Source organism: Triplophysa rosa, linkage group LG17 (assembly GCF_024868665.1).
Source record: "Triplophysa rosa linkage group LG17, Trosa_1v2, whole genome shotgun sequence".
NCBI classification, from domain to species: domain Eukaryota; kingdom Metazoa; phylum Chordata; class Actinopteri; order Cypriniformes; family Nemacheilidae; genus Triplophysa; species Triplophysa rosa.
In genome coordinates, this window is record NC_079906.1 from 9,096,631 (window position 1) to 9,116,534 (window position 19,904).

The window sequence follows — 19,904 nt, forward strand, 5'->3', positions numbered from 1 at the left end:
CCGCTGTCTCTCACCCATTTTCTCTCATCCGCTGTCTCTCACCCATTTTCTCTCATCCGCTGTCTCTCACCCATTTTCTCTCATCCGCTGTCTCTCACCCATTTTCTCTCATCCGCTGTCTCTCACCCATTTTCTCTCATCCGCTGTCTCTCACCCATTTTCTCTCATCCGCTGTCTCTCACCCATTTTCTCTCATCCGCTGTCTCTCACCCGCTGTCTCTCACCAGCTGTCCTTCACCCAATTTCTCTCACCCGCTGTCTCTCGCCTGCTTTTTCTCACCCGATCTCTCACCCGCTGTTAATTTTCAATTTCAAGGTACTTTATTGGCATGATTGCGTGTTCTTACAATATTGCCAAAGCATTGAACATATAACAAAAGACATACAATAAGTATGAGTAAAAAACATTAGAGTAAAATAAGGTGCTAAGAGATAAAATATAGAATGAAATATAAAATAAAGTATATGTAAATAAACAAATGAAAATAAAAAAAATATATCAAATGTACATGTCATGTTTCTGAAAAGCTATCAAACTCTGGCATGAGCTTTGACAGTTTGTGAAAGTGTTTCTCTCACCTCTTTAAATTGATCACAATGAAGGAAAGTGTGTCTCTGTCTCGACCTCACCAGTGTCACAGTGGGCACAAACTCGTTCTTCCTTTGGAAGTCATGTTTGTCTGTGTCTGCCTTTCACTATGGCCAGATTGTGATCACTGAGTCTGTATTTGGTCAGGATCAGTCTCTCAGATGAGAAAACCATCCTCAAAGAGCGTGCATTCTCTCCCCAACCCCGAGTCGGTTTTCCGACTGACGCCATTGATGTTTGAGGCGTTCATAAGCCGCTCTGTGACCGGCAATTGGTGGCGCGATCTCTGAAGTCAGTCCCTTAAGCCAGCAGACTGACAGGCGGATCGTCTAATCGAAATGCTCACCTGAAACAAAGTACACACAGACATGCACATTTCTCTCACCCACTGCCCTAACTGATTTCTCTCACCCGATTTCTCTCACCCGCTGCCCTAACTGATTTCTCTCACCCGCTGCCCTAACTGATTTCTCTCACCCGCTGCCCTAACCGATTTCTCTCACCTGATTCCTTCCACCCGCTGCCCTAACCGATTTCTCTCACCCAATTTCTCTCACCTGCTGCCCTAAGCGATTTCTCTCACCCAATTTCTCTCACCCGCAGTCCTTCACCCGATTTCTCTCACCTGCTGCCCTAACCGATTTCTCTCACCCGCTGCCCTAAAAGGATTTCTCTCACCCGATTTCTCTCACCTGCTGCCCTAACCGATTTCTCTCACCCGCTGCCCTAAAAGGATTTCTCTCACCCGATTTCTCTCACCTGCTGCCCTAACCGATTTCTCTCACCCGCTGCCCTAAAAGGATTTCTCTCACCCGATTTCTCTCACCTGCTGCCCTAACCGATTTCTCTCACCCGCTGCCCTAAAAGGATTTCTCTCACCCGATTTCTCTCACCTGCTGCCCTAACCGATTTCTCTCACCCGCTGCCCTAAAAGGATTTCTCTCACCCGATTTCTCTCACCTGCTGCCCTAACCGATTTCTCTCACCCGCTGCCCTAAAAGGATTTCTCTCACCCGATTTCTCTCACCTGCTGCCCTAACCGATTTCTCTCACCCGCTGCCCTAAAAGGATTTCTCTCACCCGATTTCTCTCACCTGCTGCCCTAACCGATTTCTCTCACCCGCTGCCCTAAAAGGATTTCTCTCACCCGATTTCTCTCACCTGCTGCCCTAACCGATTTCTCTCACCCGCTGCCCTAAAAGGATTTCTCTCACCCGATTTCTCTCACCTGCTGCCCTAACCGATTTCTCTCACCCGCTGCCCTAAAAGGATTTCTCTCACCCGATTTCTCTCACCTGCTGCCCTAACCGATTTCTCTCACCCGCTGCCCTAAAAGGATTTCTCTCACCCGATTTCTCTCACCTGCTGCCCTAACCGATTTCTCTCACCCGCTGCCCTAAAAGGATTTCTCTCACCCGATTTCTCTCACCTGCTGCCCTAACCGATTTCTCTCACCCGCTGCCCTAAAAGGATTTCTCTCACCCGATTTCTCTCACCTGCTGCCCTAACCGATTTCTCTCACCCGCTGCCCTAAAAGGATTTCTCTCACCCAATTTCTCTCACCTGCTGCCCTAACCGATTTCTCTCACCCGCTGCCCTAAAAGGATTTCTCTCACCCGATTTCTCTCACCTGCTGCCCTAACCGATTTCTCTCACCCAATTTCTCTCACCCGCTGTCTCTCATCCACTCTCTTTCACCCAATTTCTCTTGCCCACTTTCTCTCATCCGCTGTCTCTCCTTATGTCTCTCATCGCCTTCTGTCTCTCACTTGGTTTTTTCACCTGCTGTCTCTCAGTCCCAGTCTTTTATTCACCGTCTCTCACCCGTTGTATCTTACCCTCTTTTATCACCCCCTTTCTCTGACCCAAGGTATATCATACTGTACGTCTCACATTCACTCTCACCCCGTATCACCCTTCTTGCTGCTTATATGATCTACCACTTTCATTTATCACTTTCCCCACCCTGTTATTTCCCTTTAGCTATTTTATGTCTTTTCTTGCTATCATTGATATCTCATTAGCCTTTGCTGTGTTTCTTCTTTCACCACTGTTTTCCATTAAATGTTTTTTTTTTCTCTGGAAATTTGCGGGGGTTTTATTTGACACAAACTCAATTATTGATGATTTTGCTCTGATGTTTTGCTCTGTGGCTCCTCTCAGTTTCAAAACAGTCTTTTTCTGCCTCTGATCTCTCCATCCCTTACTTTTTCCAGTCTGCGTTTTCACATTTGGTTTTATTGCAGTCAGTTTTTCCACCCCAGGCTTTTGGTCACACATAACCCTTTATATGGCTATATAAGAACACTTTGATACGCTTTTTGTAGCACTTGATGTTTTTGTTTGTGTGTGTCATTCCTCCATTTAGGGCAAGTGGAATATGAAACAAAACACCAGAACACAGATTTTCTCTCTTTATAAGTACATCTGATCTCATCTGGTTTAAAACCATGTGAACTAAACAGCTTCTGTATGGCCTTAATCCATGTGCATCACTGGTGAAAATACCGAGATTACCTGTAGATCAGATTCTCACCGCCCACCTGAGCAGCTCTCCTCTTGAATCACTCCATAGAGTAATACCTCAAAAAGAAAATGATTCAATACATATACTGCAAAAACGATCAAAACATCCTTATAAAAAAAGATACATTTATCTGATGAGCAAAATTGGAGGAGATATAAGATCAGTAGATTTTGCGCTCTGAGTTAAGGTGGAAATTGTATTTTGCTATAATGGGGGCGATCATGACCTCTACCTACAGTAGTGTTTCTGGGTCTGAATGTTGAAAAGGGAGACACTGAAATTGACCTCAGGGATGTTAACACAGTTAGAACAAAAGGTCTAGAGTAAGAGCCATTCTCTAGGTACAAAAAACAAACCATTTATTTACAGTCCAGCGCTAAGCACTCACTTGAAAACGCCTCTGTATTCCTGCAATGAAGTGTCCTCTAATTTTGTTTGTTTTCTAGAAAACTCCTCTCATCTACGTGTGCGTCCGGCAGAGCCCAGTCGATCATGCTTTGATTTGTCTGACGCTTTTCTGCCACAACTTGAGGGTCCCCTATACCCTCTACCCGGCGCCGGTCCAACAAACCTGGCTAAGGTAAACACGCATGGACTCAAAACACAAAACCACACACTCTGTAGTGCCCTTAAAATGTATAGTTACTTTATACCCTTCAGTTACAGTTCATTCCCCACAAGCTTAATTTAACAACGTAGCTCTGTGTCAGCCATACCGTTGGCATTAAAAAGAACACGTTCGGTCATTAAATTCATTCTTCACGTGCAAACACAGCAGTTTTTGAAGCAATAGTATGCATCACTGCTCCGTCTTTTACTCAGCCAAGAGCTTTACACATAAAGAAGAGAGAGATAAATGGTTTGGTAGGTAATAAGACATACAGTTCTTAAAGAATCATGGTACCCATGCTGGAAACAGCAGTCGACCCCCCCGGGGGGGCTGTGTGCGTGAGGGGGAGTTTAGTTTACTCCAGCATGTAACGGAAGACTTGGATTGGGCATTACGCAAGGGGAAGCTTGTGATTAGTTTGCAAGGTTACGCCAATAATTACTTAATAGCTGTTTATACAAATTGCTCCGGCAGTAATTGTTAATGTATTAATGAGATGCATCAAGCTTATGGTGTTAGCATCCAGTTACAAACAAATCACACGCACATGAATTCAAATGTGAGCGGAATCTAGAACGGCTTTTTTGGATAATTAATATTCTATTTATTTTTGTTGAAACAAACGACTCTGTTATTTTAGTTATTTAAAGACCACATATTTTCTTTTTTAAATATAAATTAATGGTTGTAGCATTACATTGAACAGATTAAAGTGATAGTTCCCCCAAAAATGAAAATTCTGTCATCATTTACTCATTTTTATCAGTCATTTCAAACCTTCATGACTTTCTTTCTTCAAAATATCTTCTTCAAAATATCTTCTTTTGTGTTCTGCAGAAGAAAGTCCTTCAGGTTTAAAGTGACAAGAGGCTGAGTAAATGATGACAGAATTTTTATTTTTGGGTGAACTATCACTTTAACATCCATATCATTAACTTTATAAATGATATTGTGAAAAAGCTGATTAAGAGGTTAGGCAGACGTATAAGATGTCATTAACATACAAAGTGTTTGATTTTAAGGTATAATGAAAATGTTCATGCAAAATTCAGTAGTTTTTTGTTTAAAGGTCTAGTGCATGAAATTTAGCGGTATCTAGTGGTGAGATTGCAAATTGCAACCAACGGCTCACTCCACCCCTCCCTTTTGAAGCACTACGGCAGCTGAGAACGTTTTCGCTTCTTTGCCAAAGGAAATAATGTATTTACAAAACACATTCTGTAGCAGTTTGTCCGTTTAGGGCTACTGTAGAAACAACATGGTGAATTCCATGTAAGGGGATCTGTGGTGTATGTAGATAGAAATAGCTCATTCTAAGGTAATAAAAACATAACGCTTCATTATGTAAGGTCTTTATTCACCTCTAAAGACACAGTTATGTATATTATATTGCATTTCTGTCGATAGATCCTTACACAAATTACACACTGGACCTTTAAGTAAAAATGCTTAACATTGTACAATAATTTAGTTTAGGAGCTAAAATAATCTGCTTGCAAAAATGTCCTCTTAAAGGGATAGGTCACCCAAAATTAAAATTCAGATGTTTTGATAAATGTTGGTACCAAACCACTAAAACATTTCTCAAAATATCTTCTTTTGTGTTCCACTGAAGAAAGAGTCATACAGGTTTTAAACCACATGAGGGTTAATAAATGACAGAATTTTACTTTTGCGTAACTATTAAGTCTCATATTTCAGTTGTTGAATAAATCATCTAGAAAAATCTGTTGTTATTCACTGTTTAAAAAGAATGTTTTGACTTTTTCTCAGGTCCATTCTTAAGAGGCTGGGCGTCATTCTGCTCCCTAAAGATACAGGCTCAGAGCGGGACGCTGAGATGGACAGCCTCTATTCGCCAGTCATGACCTCTGTAAGCCCCCACAGAGAGTGTGCTATTCTGCTTGAATCTTTCCAGTGCAACACACACCATAAGACAAGAAAAAAAAACAGTTCAGGCGCTCTGCTGCTGTATCCTCGTTCGTGAGCCGTTATGATGTAGGCATAGAGTTATAATAATTTGTTATATTTATATAGTGCTTTACATGGTAGGGGGAAATCTCCTTAACCACCCGTTTACTCAAGAATCTGTGGTGGAACTGGTTTTAAATGGGCCATCATTCGAATGAGTCACCTGTGTTTTCAGAGCCGCATTAGTAACCCGCTCCTGATGGACACTGTGGTTCCCATGACGATGGGGCACCTGCGGACTGCAGATGTTTCTGGGGGAGGTAGCGTGCAGCCGTGCACCTCCAAACCCATTACTCTGCCTCACCGATGCCCGGAGGAGGAGAATAAACGCCTCAGGCCTCCAGATTTACTGTCACATTTATACCATTATCAGAATGTCTTGGAGGAGCGTCTTATTAGGAGGTCGACTTTGAGATGCTACGAGTGGGACTTTCAGTCCTGTAAATGATTCTCGCAGGATTTGGTGTAAATCTGCATCATCTTGATTGCAAAAATGTCTGATGTGTTAATATTAAAAGCTCTGATTAGATATGTGCATATGTGCAGCCTCTAAATGTAACAGAGGAGATAATCTGTCAAGCCTGGTTTATCACACTTCTCTGGATGGATTTGGAAGAGTTCTGTGTGTGTGTGTGAGAGAGAGAGAGAGAGAGAGAGTTAAAGCAATAGTTCAACCAAAAATGAACGTTCTGTCATATACAGTAGTAGCTCTCAAATTCACACTTTTATGTATTCAGACTAGGGCTGGGCGAAATGTTGAATTTTAGATATTATCGAGATGGTTGTGCCAAAGACTGCACTAATAAATAAGCAGTTTCACATCCCCCAAATAGTGCAAAACATAACTTATAGTCATCGAGATGGCAACAGCCAATCGAAAGAGACCCCCAAAAATACGATATGGGAATGGTTCGATTTTCACAAAAGAAAACCAAATTCTTACGTCACCTCATGTGTTCATTTAATATAAACGTAGTGGTAAGTGGTCACTAGGTGTACAATTTTTATTGTGTTTATACACTAAACGTTATGAATGTTCTATCCAAATGTTTTTTATGTGTTTCTGACTCTCGGTAGGTCACTGTGGATTTAATCCCAGGGAACACATTAAAGACAAATATTGACTAAATGCGCTGCAAGTCGCATTAAAAGCATCGGTCAAATGCATAAATGTAAAGTAAATGTAACTGGGGCAAAAGACTCCTTTATAAGAGTGAAAGCGAAAACAAAATTTGCAAAGATATTAAGATCAAATTTTAGGTATATCGCCTAAGTCCTAATTCACACTTGCCCTTTCTGACTGAAAACTGGTTTTGGTTGGCTTTTATTGTTTCATAATCTTCCGCCTCTGCTCGGATAACGATTTTAGAGTATGTTTAAGTTTCTGTGATTTAGCATTTGATGATATTCGGCTTCCACAGCACCTGTCTGTAATCACTTTCCTTTTACTGCTTTCTAGAGGCTCAGCTCAATAAGAATTGAATTTTCGTCCTCTTCATGTAAAAGATTCCATCCAAGCTTTGCAAAAAAGTACCATTTGTATCTACAGAAGTGTCGACTTCCCACTCTCTCTCTTGCTATAGCACATTTAATCTGTCTCTCCTCGCTCTCAAACACACATCCTGCTTTAACAGCGCGCTTACAATTCAATTTTTATAGGACTGATTTTACAGATATTGCGCTTCATTTTTTCTCTCTGCTCCATATCTCTTCCTCATCTGTCAGCCCCTCTGTTTTTCCACTGACGTTTTTATCTGTCATTTCGTTTCTGTTTTGTCTTGCACAGTTCATTGGCGAGCTTTTACGAGAGGGGGCCGGGCTCAGCGTGGGCATCTCTGCGGGCGGAGGTCAGGGCGGGCAGTGGCTCGCTCGTGTACGCCAGGCCATCGTCGACGGTCTGGTGCCCAACGTTAGCATCGTGCCAGTGGCCGTTTCCTACGACTGCCTGCCACGCCACTTTATACGTCCACAGGTGATGACCCTAATACAAACAAGACACACTTCAGCGGGATCTCATAATGACCTCCATCAAGCCTGAGTCACCATCTGTACACACAGCTATTAAATAAACCAATAATGGATTATGTCCCGATAACAGCTCTCATAAGCACAATGATCATAACACTCATAAGCACAATGATCATAGCCTTGTGCTCAATGGCTTTTAATAAAGCAAGCCTGTCTATTACTATTGCTTATACTTAAGATTAGGTTTTTGAACAGACCCCTAACCTCAAGTATTGAACTAGTGCTGACCTATTAAAAACACAAGATAAGTGTGCTTTTGTGTGATGATAAAACATGCAATATAATCCAATAGAGTTGCGTTGAAGTGGATACTTGAGGCATATCTATAGACCAGATTATTATAAAGACTAGGGGGTGGGCTTTTTGAGCTAAGACCAGTAAGCAATTATCCAGAGCACCCTAGCAACCACATAGCAACGCACACTGAACACCTTAGCAACAGCTTAGCAATTCCCTGATAACCGTTCGTATCATAGCACCTCCTAGGTATAAGGGAACGGTCTCAGAACATTGGTAAACGTTCTCTAAAAGTATTTCAAAGTTGTTTTTGCAGTAACTTTAAAAGAGCATTTTTTCAACATTATAGTATGTTATTGCTAAACGTTCTAAAAATGTTATTCTTACATTGCCAGTGGAACATTTAAAACATTTAGAAATAATGTTTTCATAACTTAATGGCAATGTTAGCAAATTGAACATATTTTAGTTAGCTGGGCCGGTGCTGGGTTTTGCTCGAGGGGGAACCCCCACATTTATCGCAGTAATTGTTGTTATCTGATTTTGTGTCTTATTTCTGAAGTGTAACGGATTCGTTACATGGTAATGAGCAGCACAAATCACATTATTAAATTCAGACACTGGATTTATTTTTTGTTGATATTTGGATTTGGTCGCTTTTTAAATGCAGACGTCGATGCTCTGAGTTGGAAGACATTCGGCATTTTGTAAAAGGAAAGAGACGAGAAATCCATATTATTGTGTGCATCCATCTCAAATAGTTGCCAGTTATTACAGCGATTACAGACACTAATTTCTGCGCTAATGGGTCTTCACCATTAGAGCGTTGTGAAGAGGAGAATAGTTTTCTCGAATTAGATCTGAGTCATTTCATCTGCTCGCGAGTGTTTGGATGCATGGACAATATTTGCGAGCACTTTATTTTATTTTTGTATGTGTTTGTGTGATCTCCAGACTGGCCTGATGTCTGCTCTGAGGTTTGTGGTCTTGCTGCTAAAGGGTGATCAGAGAGGAAGTGTTAGGATCCATTTTGCACAGGCTTTCTCTCTGAAGGTATGACTCACACACAAAAAATACAATACATGCATCATTTCTCTTGTTCACCCATAAACACACACACATATAGACTAACAAATAAAAACATTCCGCACAAATGTAGTACCTTAATGCAGTGGTTGTCAACCCTGCGGATCACGATTAGAAAATGGGGGTCTGTTTGGATAAGGACATTATGTAAACAATGCTGAGTGCAACAAATAAAATAAACTAGCCATATACATAATACAGTATTTTTGTGTTAAGATCTATTATTTCTACCCCCTTCCCTCCAATGCACATTTTTGAGAAACAATTATTTTATGAGCTTTTAAAAAAAACAGTATTTGGCTATTATATTATATTAAATGTTGTCTTTAAGACCACTGCCAACAACACACAGTGCTTTTAATATGGCTTGCGCCACTTACCTGCTTTCAACAATTCAATTCCGTTCCATTTATTTGTGTAGAGCTTTTTACAATACACATTGTTCCAAATCAGCTTTACAGAAAATAAATGGAAAGGGGAAAGTTTGGACTTAAAACCCCCAGTGAGCAAGCCAAGAGCAACAGTGGCAAGAAAAACACCATAGGATGGTTAAACACATGAGGAGGTAACCATGGCAGAAATCTGAGAGTTCACCTCAGAATGAAAATTCTTTCATCATTTACTCACCTTCTTGTCATTTTAAACCTGTATGACTTTTTTTGCAGAACACAAAAGAAGATATTTGGCAGAATGTTGGTAACAGAAAACGGTTGGTCCCCATTGATTTGCATTGGTTTTGTGTCCATACAATAGAAGTGAATGGGTACCAACTGTTTTCGGTTACCAATGTTCTTCAAAATAGCTTCTTTTGTGTTTTGAAATGACAAGAGGGTCAGTAAATGATGACAGAATTTTCGGTTTGGGGTTTAGTTTGAGTTTGCTTAATGAATATTATCAGATCATTAATTATGGCTTGACTTAGTTTGGACACCTAACAAATAAAGGGAGAAGACATTGATAATAGCAAAATTAAGTTTTTAGCTTAAAGGGATAGTTCACCCCAAAATAAAAATTCTGTCATCATTTATTCACATTCATGTCATTCAAAACCTGCTCATGACTCTTCTGTGAAACACAAAAGAAGATATTTTGAGAAGTCGGTCCCATGTTTTTTGATTACATTTTTCGAACTATCTTCACAGGTTTGGAATGCCATGAGGTTGAGTTTTCATTTTTGGGTGAACTATCCCATTAAAAATGAGCACTACCAAAGTTTCAAGACTCTGTCTCCTTCCTCACAGGAGATGTGCGAAAGTGGAAAGTGTCGTGTGGATGGAGGGCACCCCCTACAGGAGCTGCTGTTGTCCGCTGTACTGCATGAAAGGTCTCTTGTTTGGCTCTCTTCAGACTCCCATCCATCCTCTTCTTCATCCATCTCTTCTTATCTGCCCACATCAGCGTCCGTCGGCCAATATGGTCAGAGACGCAAAAGCTTGTGCGCTTTGCTTCGATCCGTTCATTCATCCTCTCCTCCCTCGTTCAGCCTTCGTTGTAGATTTCCTCATTTTCTGTCACGTTTCCCTGTCGTCTGGCTTCATAGTTGCTGTATTGTGTAGTAAAATGCAAGAAAAATACAGGACTAATAACCATGAAATAAAGGAAGGGTGCTGGGATGGAGATAATAGATGATGCCTCTCAGTTCACCTCAGTCAGTTTAACATATTGCATTATCTGAACTTCCTTTGCAACTCCAGCGCCGAGGTTCCGGTTTGCCGAATCAGACCTCAAGAGCCACAGCGCTCATTCCTGCTAAAGCACGGCAGGCTTGGCAGCTTTAGAATAGCTGGAAGTTCTCAGGAGAAGTTAGTCATTGAGACCGGAGCTCGTAATGAGCTGGAATATGACGGAAGATCTACAAAGAGCAGCTCTGCAAGCCTCAGGGATTGTTATATGTTCTTAAAGCTGAGCATCCGCAGCGGGAAGGCACCGTCATGAAAGCCCAACCCTGCGGGGCTCAGCTGGCATTTGCATTTTGACAGTTGGCAATAATGTAACGTTGTAAAGCCTTCTTTTGTACGCGTTAGGGAACGAGAACAATGAACCGAAGGGTTAGCCAGTCGCTGGAGGTTTGCTGAAGCCTGTAATGTAAATTTAATGCTGAGATCAATGCCGTGCTTGTTGCAGAACGAATATCTCTGCGTGCAACACCCCCCCCCCCCTCCGTGTATTTATTGCACAGGCGAAGGCATGCTGAAATGTGATTTATTATATCAGGACGGACTCCATCTTTGGCCAGAAGGACGTTTCCTGGATCCTCCCACCGTCGGTCATGCCCGAACTGACCCCTGCAGAGAGGCAGCAGACCATTGCTCTAACTCTTCATCTGATGTACTGTAAGTCTGACTGACACGCACACAATCTCACAGATCACTCGCTGGCTTTCACCTTTTCATATATGAGGCTCGACTTTTTCTTTTCTCTTTATTAAGCATCAACTAAGAGTATGGCCGTCATGTCCACCAGCCTCGTGTCCTGTTTGTTGCTCCACAAGCATCGCAAGGTGTGTTCAAATAAAACATAAATTATCTGGGGTGTCGCTTCACAACATTATTAGTAGTACTAGTTTTATGTTGGTTACAGTATGCTGATGCCCATATAAAGAACATTGTCATTGACGATGACATGTACATAATACAGTTTTGCGATAGCAAATGCAAGACAAAATGTCTAAAATAGTTACAATATCAGATACTGTAATACTGTCACAATATCAGATTTTCACTACATTTACATATATGCATTTGGCAGACGCTTTAATCCAAAGCGATTTACATTGCATTATGCTATACATTTGTTTCTAAGTATGTACTACACTACACGTCACTACGTGATTATCATTGTGTCAGTTGGCAGTAAATTGAACTTTAATGCTAAAATGTAATGGAGTCTGTGCTCAAGCGTAGTAACGAACTTCCGATGTCGTCTGATGTTGTCAGAAGTCAGGATATCAGTTTACGGTTAATTTTTGCATCGCCCATGTGGGTATTTCTATGTAAGGGATAATGTACAGGCAGCCGGTTGTTATCGCAGAAATAAGCAATAACAGAAACAACGTCCAAATGTCACGAACAGGTAATTTGGTTTAATAATTTGTAAATATAATGTCATATATGTTATTAAAAGTCATGTTTATATTTAATTTGTCAAAAAAAACCTGTCAAAATGATTTGCTGCATGCGGGTTACCGTGTGTTATTAGTTTTGAGCGGTTGTTATCTGGGAATAACGAACCTGCAAATGTCGCGCCTGGCCAATCAGAATCAAGCATTTCAACGAGCAGTGTAATAAAACCAGTTATACCATGGTATTTTTGAATACTCGATTCTGATTGGCTGGAAGGTGTGCATTAAAACCCTTTAACGCACAGGTAGCTCCAGTAAGTTTGATTACATTTGAAATTTAACTGACAAAATCACTGTAATTTTCACCTGTTTGATCAAAAATTTCACTGTAAACATCAATAAAAGATTTAACTTGGCAAATGACCATGGTATAAGCGGGATAATCCACAGCTAGCCGTGCGTTAAAGGATTTTAATGCGCTTCGCGTCGGGTGGTTCTTGGCCTCCATGTCGTGAATTAAAACCCTTTAACGCACGGCTATCTGTGGATTATCCCTTACTTAACATACCTAAACAACAACCGAGGAAAACCACATTTCTGTCAGATTTTACTGTAATAAACACTAGATGTTGTCAAAAGACCGAGCTCTCATTCCACAGATGAATAATCTCATGTTAAGCATTTTCTCCTCCATAGAAATCCATTATAAGGAAACTGCTCAGCTCAAGGCAGCGCAAACTAAGAACATCAAACGTTTCTGATATCATGCTGATGTTCGATATTGGGGATGATAAAATTATTTAATAATTTGGTTTTCCCTGGTCGTTGTTGCCTTAGGCTATTTCTTATAATGGACTATGCGAGAGAAAATGTTTAACGTGAGATTATTCATTTAATTGGTAGAATAAAAGTTTGTTTTACAGCGGCTAACGTTAGTGTTCATTACAAGTACATTTTGACAGAATTGTGGTTTTCCCTGGTCGTTGTTTAGGTAATGTTAAGTCGTTTTAGAAATACCCAAATGGGCGACACGCAAGTATACCGGAAACGGATATCCCGACTTCTGAGTCCATTGTTGTTGTCCATGAATTTGATAATTTACTGTTTTACCCGAAAGGCTGAAAAAATAGTAAAGTAGCCTACTTTGATACATTTTTTATTTGGATGCCCAATTACAGTCAGTAATAACAGGGACTGTGGGAAAAGTATATAAAAACAAAGCCAACGAAAATGCAAGATGTTGTCAAGGCCAAAGGAGGACATCAAAATGATTTACTGTTTTGGTTATTTGGTTATTGTGTCTAAGTAAAGACTATTTAGTTGTTTCAGTTATTAATAAATGACAATAAAATGATTAGTTTTTTTATATATTCCTATAATATTTGTGTTTCTATTTATTCTGACATGTAGTTTTATGCATTTATTACACTATATAACTTTGTGTGTGACATAAAAATCTTGAATCATGGCCAAAAGAATACACATAAAAATTATATTATCGCAAAATCTATTGAAATAAATTTTGTCAGTCAGGTTTATATGTTTTAGTTTTTTGCTCTTTTGGCCACTGAATCAGACTAAAAATACTAGTGTGTGAAGGCAGATAGAGTAACCATTGTGGCTCTTAAAGTTATAGTTCACAGAAAAATGAAAATTCTCTCAAAATGTACTTGCCCTCATGCCATCACAGGTGTATATGACTTTCTTAAGCCAAACACGCAGTTATATGAAATAACGAAATATTATTTTGTAATGCCATTTCATGGGGTACACATTTTTGATGCTCCAAAAAGTGCATTGATCTGTCATAAAAGTAATTCATTTTGCTTAAAAATATTTTTCTTTCAAACTTTTCAAACTGTAAACATTGGCATCAGGTAACAGTCGTCCATGCCATAGATCTGTGTATGCTATGCCTGAGTGAGAAAGACGTTCTTTTTTGGCTCTTTTCATACTTTTATGATGGATGGTGGGCTTTTTGACACTTAAAAATTGTAGACCCTATTAAATGGCATTCCAAAGATACCACGAGCCAGAGCCAAGAGCATTATTTATTATCACTCAGATTGTGTTTGGCTGAAGAAACCAAGTAATATACACCTATGATGGCCTGAGGGTAAATAAATTATGGATTCATTTCCATTTTCCAGTGACCTATTCCTTTAAAATTCAATAAGTGCCATTCTGCTAGAAGACATAGTCACTGTAAAACGTATTTAGATCAACAAGTGTTTGTTACTTTGTTGATGTAAGCACCCTCACACCATTTATTATTTAGGCCTGGAACTTTCAGATTTATTATGGGATATAACTATTAATCCATCTTTCTCTCTCACCCTTTTCAGTCAGGGTGTACGTTTATCAGCGCTGTGTAGGGACATCTGTTGGCTGTTGGAGGAGGTGTTATTCAGAAACACTGATGTGGGTTACGGCGGTTCTTTGGTGGGACTCGTGCATCACGCACTCTCTATGCTCCGCCCACATCTGCTCATTGCCGCAGCTCCGCCCACCAGAGAGCCCGTCATTGTGCTGCGGCCCGACCCAGAGTCCCTGCTCACACTGAGCCAACACTGCAATCTGCTCACTCACATCTTCATACACGCGGCTGTGGGAGGTGTGTGTGTGTGTGTGTTTAGTTGGTATTGGAAGGGGCATCATGCACCTTTATAATTGAGAGGGAACAGTTTTACCTCACTTCGTTTTTTTTTTAAATAAACCAGGCAAATTGAAGCTGAAAAGGACAGCCAGTGGTCTTAATGTACGGAACTCCTTTTTTGTATTTTTATATATATATATATATAAAATGTAACATTTTTGCATAAACTAATCATTCAAGCTGCATTGAAAATCCACCTCGGTTTGAATGGGCGTGATGCTTCTGGGTACCGTTGTGTTTGGGTTGAGTCACGTTTGCATCACAGCAGGGTTTGTTGACAGTGTTAATCCTGAAGCTGTGTGTGTTTGTGTCAAGCATGTGCCGTTTCAGCCATGCTGAGGGAGGTTGTAGGCTGTGGAGGGGGTGGAGACCAGGAGTTTGATGTGGTTCTCGGCCAAGACGAGCTGGTGGAGAAAATCCTCCAACTCACACATTTACTTTCACCTGGATACATACCAGTGAGTCTCACACAAACACACCCACAGATGTTCTCGCTGTTGTTTTGGTCTCAGATGGTACACCCACAGACCCCCGCAGTCCATTAAAGGGATAGTTCACCCAAAAATGAAAAGTCTTTCATCGTTTACTCGCTCTCGTGTGATTTCAAACCTGTATGACTTTCTTTCTTCTTCAGAACACAAAAGAAGATATTTTGAAGAACGTTTGGTAACCAGCGATTGATCGCTTTGTCTGTCAGTCAAACAGCTTAAACTCTTGGTTATTTTTGCTACAGTCAAAGGTCCCATTACGTGACACTGCCCTCACTACGACATTCGCAATCACACAGCGGTGATTCATACGGCCTCCTTGCACTTCAATCAGTCCGAAATTCATTTATTTTTTCATACATTCTCCCCATTTCTCTCCCGTCCAATCGATGGGAGGCTCTCCATCTGTTCCATTTATTTTTCTCTCTCGATGGCTCTTAAATCGAATTTCCCGTTCGAGGGTTCTTCAGCGGCAGGAATAGCATGTGTAATTATTGCCGGCACATTTTACACTTACCTCAGCAAATAAACACTTGTAAAGGCTGTGAAATGTCAACAAGAACAAAAACACTACACAACAGCCGAGTAGAACTAATTATCTCTCCTCCTGTCTGTCTGTGTTTACTCACTTTCCTCTGTCTCTCTGTCTGTCTCTCAGCCGTGTCAGACAGCTCACGGGTTTGCTCTTGATGCGGTGGATTGTCTGGTGCAATGTGGGGTTCTTGTTATGGAGGAGGTAAGACACACATACACAAACTTGGTAGATTATGAAAAATGAAAATTCTGTCATCATTTACTCGCCCTCTTGCCATTTCAAACTTCAGAAGATATTTTGAAGAAAGTTGGTAACCGAACAGCACTGGCCCCTGTTCACTTCTATTGTATGGATGCAAAACCAACGCAAGTGAATGGGGGCCGGTTAACAACATTCTTCAGAATATCTTCTTTTGTGTTCTGCAGAAAAAAGAAAGTCATAAAGGTTTGAAATGACAAGAGGCTGAGTAAATGATGACAGAATTTTTGTTTTTGGGGGAACTATCACTTTAAAGGAACAGTTCACCCAAAAATGAAAACAAACATAATCAGTGTGCAGCAAATCTGTTTGCAAAATATGCATAATATAGTTTGGAAAAATGTAGGAAACACTTTACAATAAGGTGCTATTTGTTAACAATTCGTTAATGCATTAGCTAACATGAACTAACAATTAACAATACTAAAACAGCATTTATTAATATTAATTCATGTTAATTTCAGCATTTACTAATACATTATTAAAATCAAACGTGTCACTGTTAACATTAGTTAATGCACAATGAACTAACATGAATAACTGTATTGTCATGAACTAACATTAACAAGGATTGCTGAAATGCTGAAAGACTAAATTGTTCATTGTTAGCTAATGCATTTACTAATGTTAACTGATAGCACCTTATTGTAAAGTAAACTGTCACTGTTACGTATCATTATATTTATATTTTTAAGCAGTACATTTCTAGTAGCACCAGGTTTAAAAAATCTCATGACGGATGTCACTGCATTTACATCATAGAGACCGGTTGCTGCCCGGCGTTTCACCTCATTTGTGGTCCATTGAAATGTGTTTTGGCCGATGGCAATATCCAGAGCAAAGGTGCAGCCTCAATTTTCAAGCAAAACTGAACAAATTTACTTCAACCTATTTCCCTTTTTAACACATTCCTCACCATATGGTGCAGAATACATCAGGTCATTTTTTTGATTTACTATTACAAGCGGCTGTGGAATACTTGGTTCTGATTGGCTAGTCATGACATCATAATGTCTGTTATTCCCAGTTTAAAAGTAGGTCTGGGTCATCTTGACCGGTGCAGTTTAATGTGACACAAATTAAATATAAATATGCCAAATGAATAACATAGACGATATTATAATTACAAATGATTAAACCAATCTTGTTTAGCTTGCATTTGTTATAAAAGAAGAAATAAAATATTATGAATCAGTTTTTTTATGTCCGTGTAAATTCATACCGAGTTCTGATCATCCTGTCAGGGTTTATTCTGTGGTAACAACCGGCTGGATCTACATTATTTGTTACATATAACATGCTTGTTTTCTGCATGTAATGTTTTTATTAAAATAACTTGCTCCATCTCTGAAATGACCTTGCTTTTGGACTTTTGTCACTAAAGGCTAAAATACACTACAAGACTTTTGCCCAGATTTTCAGTCTGTGCCGTCTGCAGATTTGATCAGTCAGTGTGTTTCTATCTGAAACTTTCAAAAAGTCTGCAAGTGTATGATGTCTAGTTTTAAAAAATTCTGTTCAGATTTTAAAAGTCTTGTAGTGTATTCCAGCCATAAGCCATTTTGTCTTCAAATCCCTCATATAATCAATTCCAAGTGGCAAATTCTGTATCAAGATCACAAGAAAAAAAACTGAATTCACTGAGACGTGGCCAAAATGCTGTTTTTGCTCAATTGCCCAGAATGCAGCAGCCCTTTTAGACTAAATCTAATAGCGGAAAATGGGGTGCTCACCGGCACTCTGACCGCTCCGTCTCTGTGCATTTCTCTTCAAGTGCCTCCGTAGTTTCCAGCTCACTGATTTTGGAAGCAAACAGCCAGAGAGGTGAAAGTTGACTGATTAGTTTCAGCGTTTCCTTTGATGGTGTTTAGAGCAAAGCTGGTGTTTTTTGTTTGTCTAAGGGTCATTTCAACCACAGACGGATTATTTGCCGTTTGTTTGTGCTTGTCTTTAGAGATGTGAACTTGTGTTTGCGTGTGCGTGTGTGTGTGCGTGCGTGCGTGTGTGCGTGTGTATAGGTTCAGAGTGAGACACCAATGTGTGACTTCATGAAGAGACAGGGTGTGTTATCATGGAGAGCTTCAGACAACCCTAACCAGAGCAGTGATTCAGACTGTGAGGAACCAGGTACACAATCGTATAAGGTACAAATGTCATAAACACACATAAAATAGTTAAGAGACCCATTTAAATGTTCGTTTAATCCGCATTTCTAGATGTATTGTGGCCATTTCACGTCAGTGTCTGTTGAATTTCAACAAAATCAAACCTCAGGAGTGACAAAGTCAGTCTTTCACATTGCTGTTGGATGACTTTGACTCAAAATAAGGTTATCAAATCCGAAAATAATTTGTAAACTTTTCCTAAATACATGTAGAAATATGACTGTTGTATTGCTTAAAAGTGAATATGAACTTGTTTTCTTTGCAGTATTTGAGGTCTGAAAAAATCCAGAGCATCTTTAGCATGCTTAGAGCATTATTTTGACCTGTTTATGCAGTTTTCATTTTCTGATATAGAAACAATATATTTGAAATTTGGGAGAAATATTGCTAGTAGTTCACAGAATAAAATAAAAATGATCATTTTACCTAAACGCATACCTATAAATAGTAAATTCAGAAAAACTGAAAATAATTTTAAAATGGATATTCTGTATATATTTATTGTAGCTTTCCTGTAGTTCAGCCGGTAGAACATGACATTAGCAACGACAACGAGTCGAGGGTTCGAATCCCTGGGAATGAATATACGGTGTACAGAATGAACTGAAGTCTCAAAAGTATTACATTTAGTTCTTGTTTCATATCAATATTATATGTCTAGATTCAATGTACTCCCGTAATCCCTGGAAACGCAATTATAAGATCTAAAGTTCCAGCAAGATGAAACACTCGCAGACTAAAACACACAACCACACCTCATTTATCATTTACACACACAGACGGACCAAAAAAAAACGCAAAAAAATTGAGACCGACAGTTGTTCTTGAAGCAAGGCTCTGTCTGCGGTGTGGCATTTCTCAGTATCTGTGCACTGAATACAACACAAAGAGAAGAATCAGTGGCAGGGAAAGTCAATATTGTGTGTTTTGAGGAGAGAGAGGCTGTCGTGTGTGATTCTGAGGTGGATCAGAGCCTCAACGGAACATGTCGGCAGCTGGGAGTGATGGTTTAGAGCACTGCTTTAAGAGCTTGTTTTTGGTTTGTTGTTTTTCTTTATTGAACTGTTGGGCTTTTTACCATACGTTCGGGAGCTTTGAATGTTTTTTTTTCTGTTGTTTAGATGTTGTTAGCGGTACTTCACAAAGCATCAGTATTACTATTGATTTATTAAAGGGATAGTATGCCCAAAAATGAAGTCTTTCATCATTTACTCACCCTCATGTCATTAGAAACCTGTATGACTTTCTTTCTTCTGCAGAACACAAAAGAAGATATTTTGAAAATGTTGGTAACAGAAAAGTGTTGGTCCTCGTTGACTTGCATTGGTTTCGTGTCCATACAATAGAAGTCAATGGGGAGCAACGGTTTTTGGTTACCAACATTTTGTGTTTTGCAGAAGAAAAACACACAGGTTTAAAATGACAGCAAGGTGAGACAATTATGACAGAATTACAGGAACAGAACTATTCCTTTGTTTTACTTTGGGTTTTCTCTCAAAAACTTAATTTGAATCTAGATTGAATATATGAATTACTAAAATAAAGTTATAACGGATGACTTCATTAAAAAAAATATTTAGATAGAATATATTAGAATATTTCGTTTTGGCCGTCTTTGAGGGCTTAGAGGGTTCCCCATCTGGTAAATATCATTGTAGGAATTATTTAAAAAAGCACATATTTTTAAGGGAAA

The 19,904-nt window shown here is 39.7% G+C and overlaps 2 protein-coding genes across 4 annotated transcripts in view; one reads left to right on the forward strand and one right to left on the reverse strand.

The window, feature by feature from the left end:
• The window catches only part of gpat2 (glycerol-3-phosphate acyltransferase 2, mitochondrial), a 50,303-nt gene that overhangs the window by 26,045 nt on the left and 4,354 nt on the right, over positions 1-19,904 (forward strand). For all 3 annotated transcript variants that reach the window (XM_057355876.1, XM_057355877.1, XM_057355878.1), the window contains 11 exons: positions 3,563-3,696; positions 5,500-5,599; positions 7,484-7,669; positions 8,917-9,015; positions 10,290-10,372; positions 11,263-11,381; positions 11,478-11,548; positions 14,459-14,723; positions 15,081-15,223; positions 15,912-15,989; positions 18,065-18,190. In XM_057355876.1, coding sequence (XP_057211859.1) covers positions 3,563-3,696; positions 5,500-5,599; positions 7,484-7,669; positions 8,917-9,015; positions 10,290-10,372; positions 11,263-11,381; positions 11,478-11,548; positions 14,459-14,723; positions 15,081-15,223; positions 15,912-15,989; positions 18,065-18,190 — 1,404 coding nt within the window. The remainder of the gene's footprint in view (positions 1-3,562; positions 3,697-5,499; positions 5,600-7,483; positions 7,670-8,916; positions 9,016-10,289; positions 10,373-11,262; positions 11,382-11,477; positions 11,549-14,458; positions 14,724-15,080; positions 15,224-15,911; positions 15,990-18,064; positions 18,191-19,904) is intronic.
• Positions 1-19,904, reverse strand: part of fahd2a (fumarylacetoacetate hydrolase domain containing 2A) — a 37,842-nt gene that overhangs the window by 6,286 nt on the left and 11,652 nt on the right. The gene's annotated exons all lie outside the window — the stretch shown is intronic.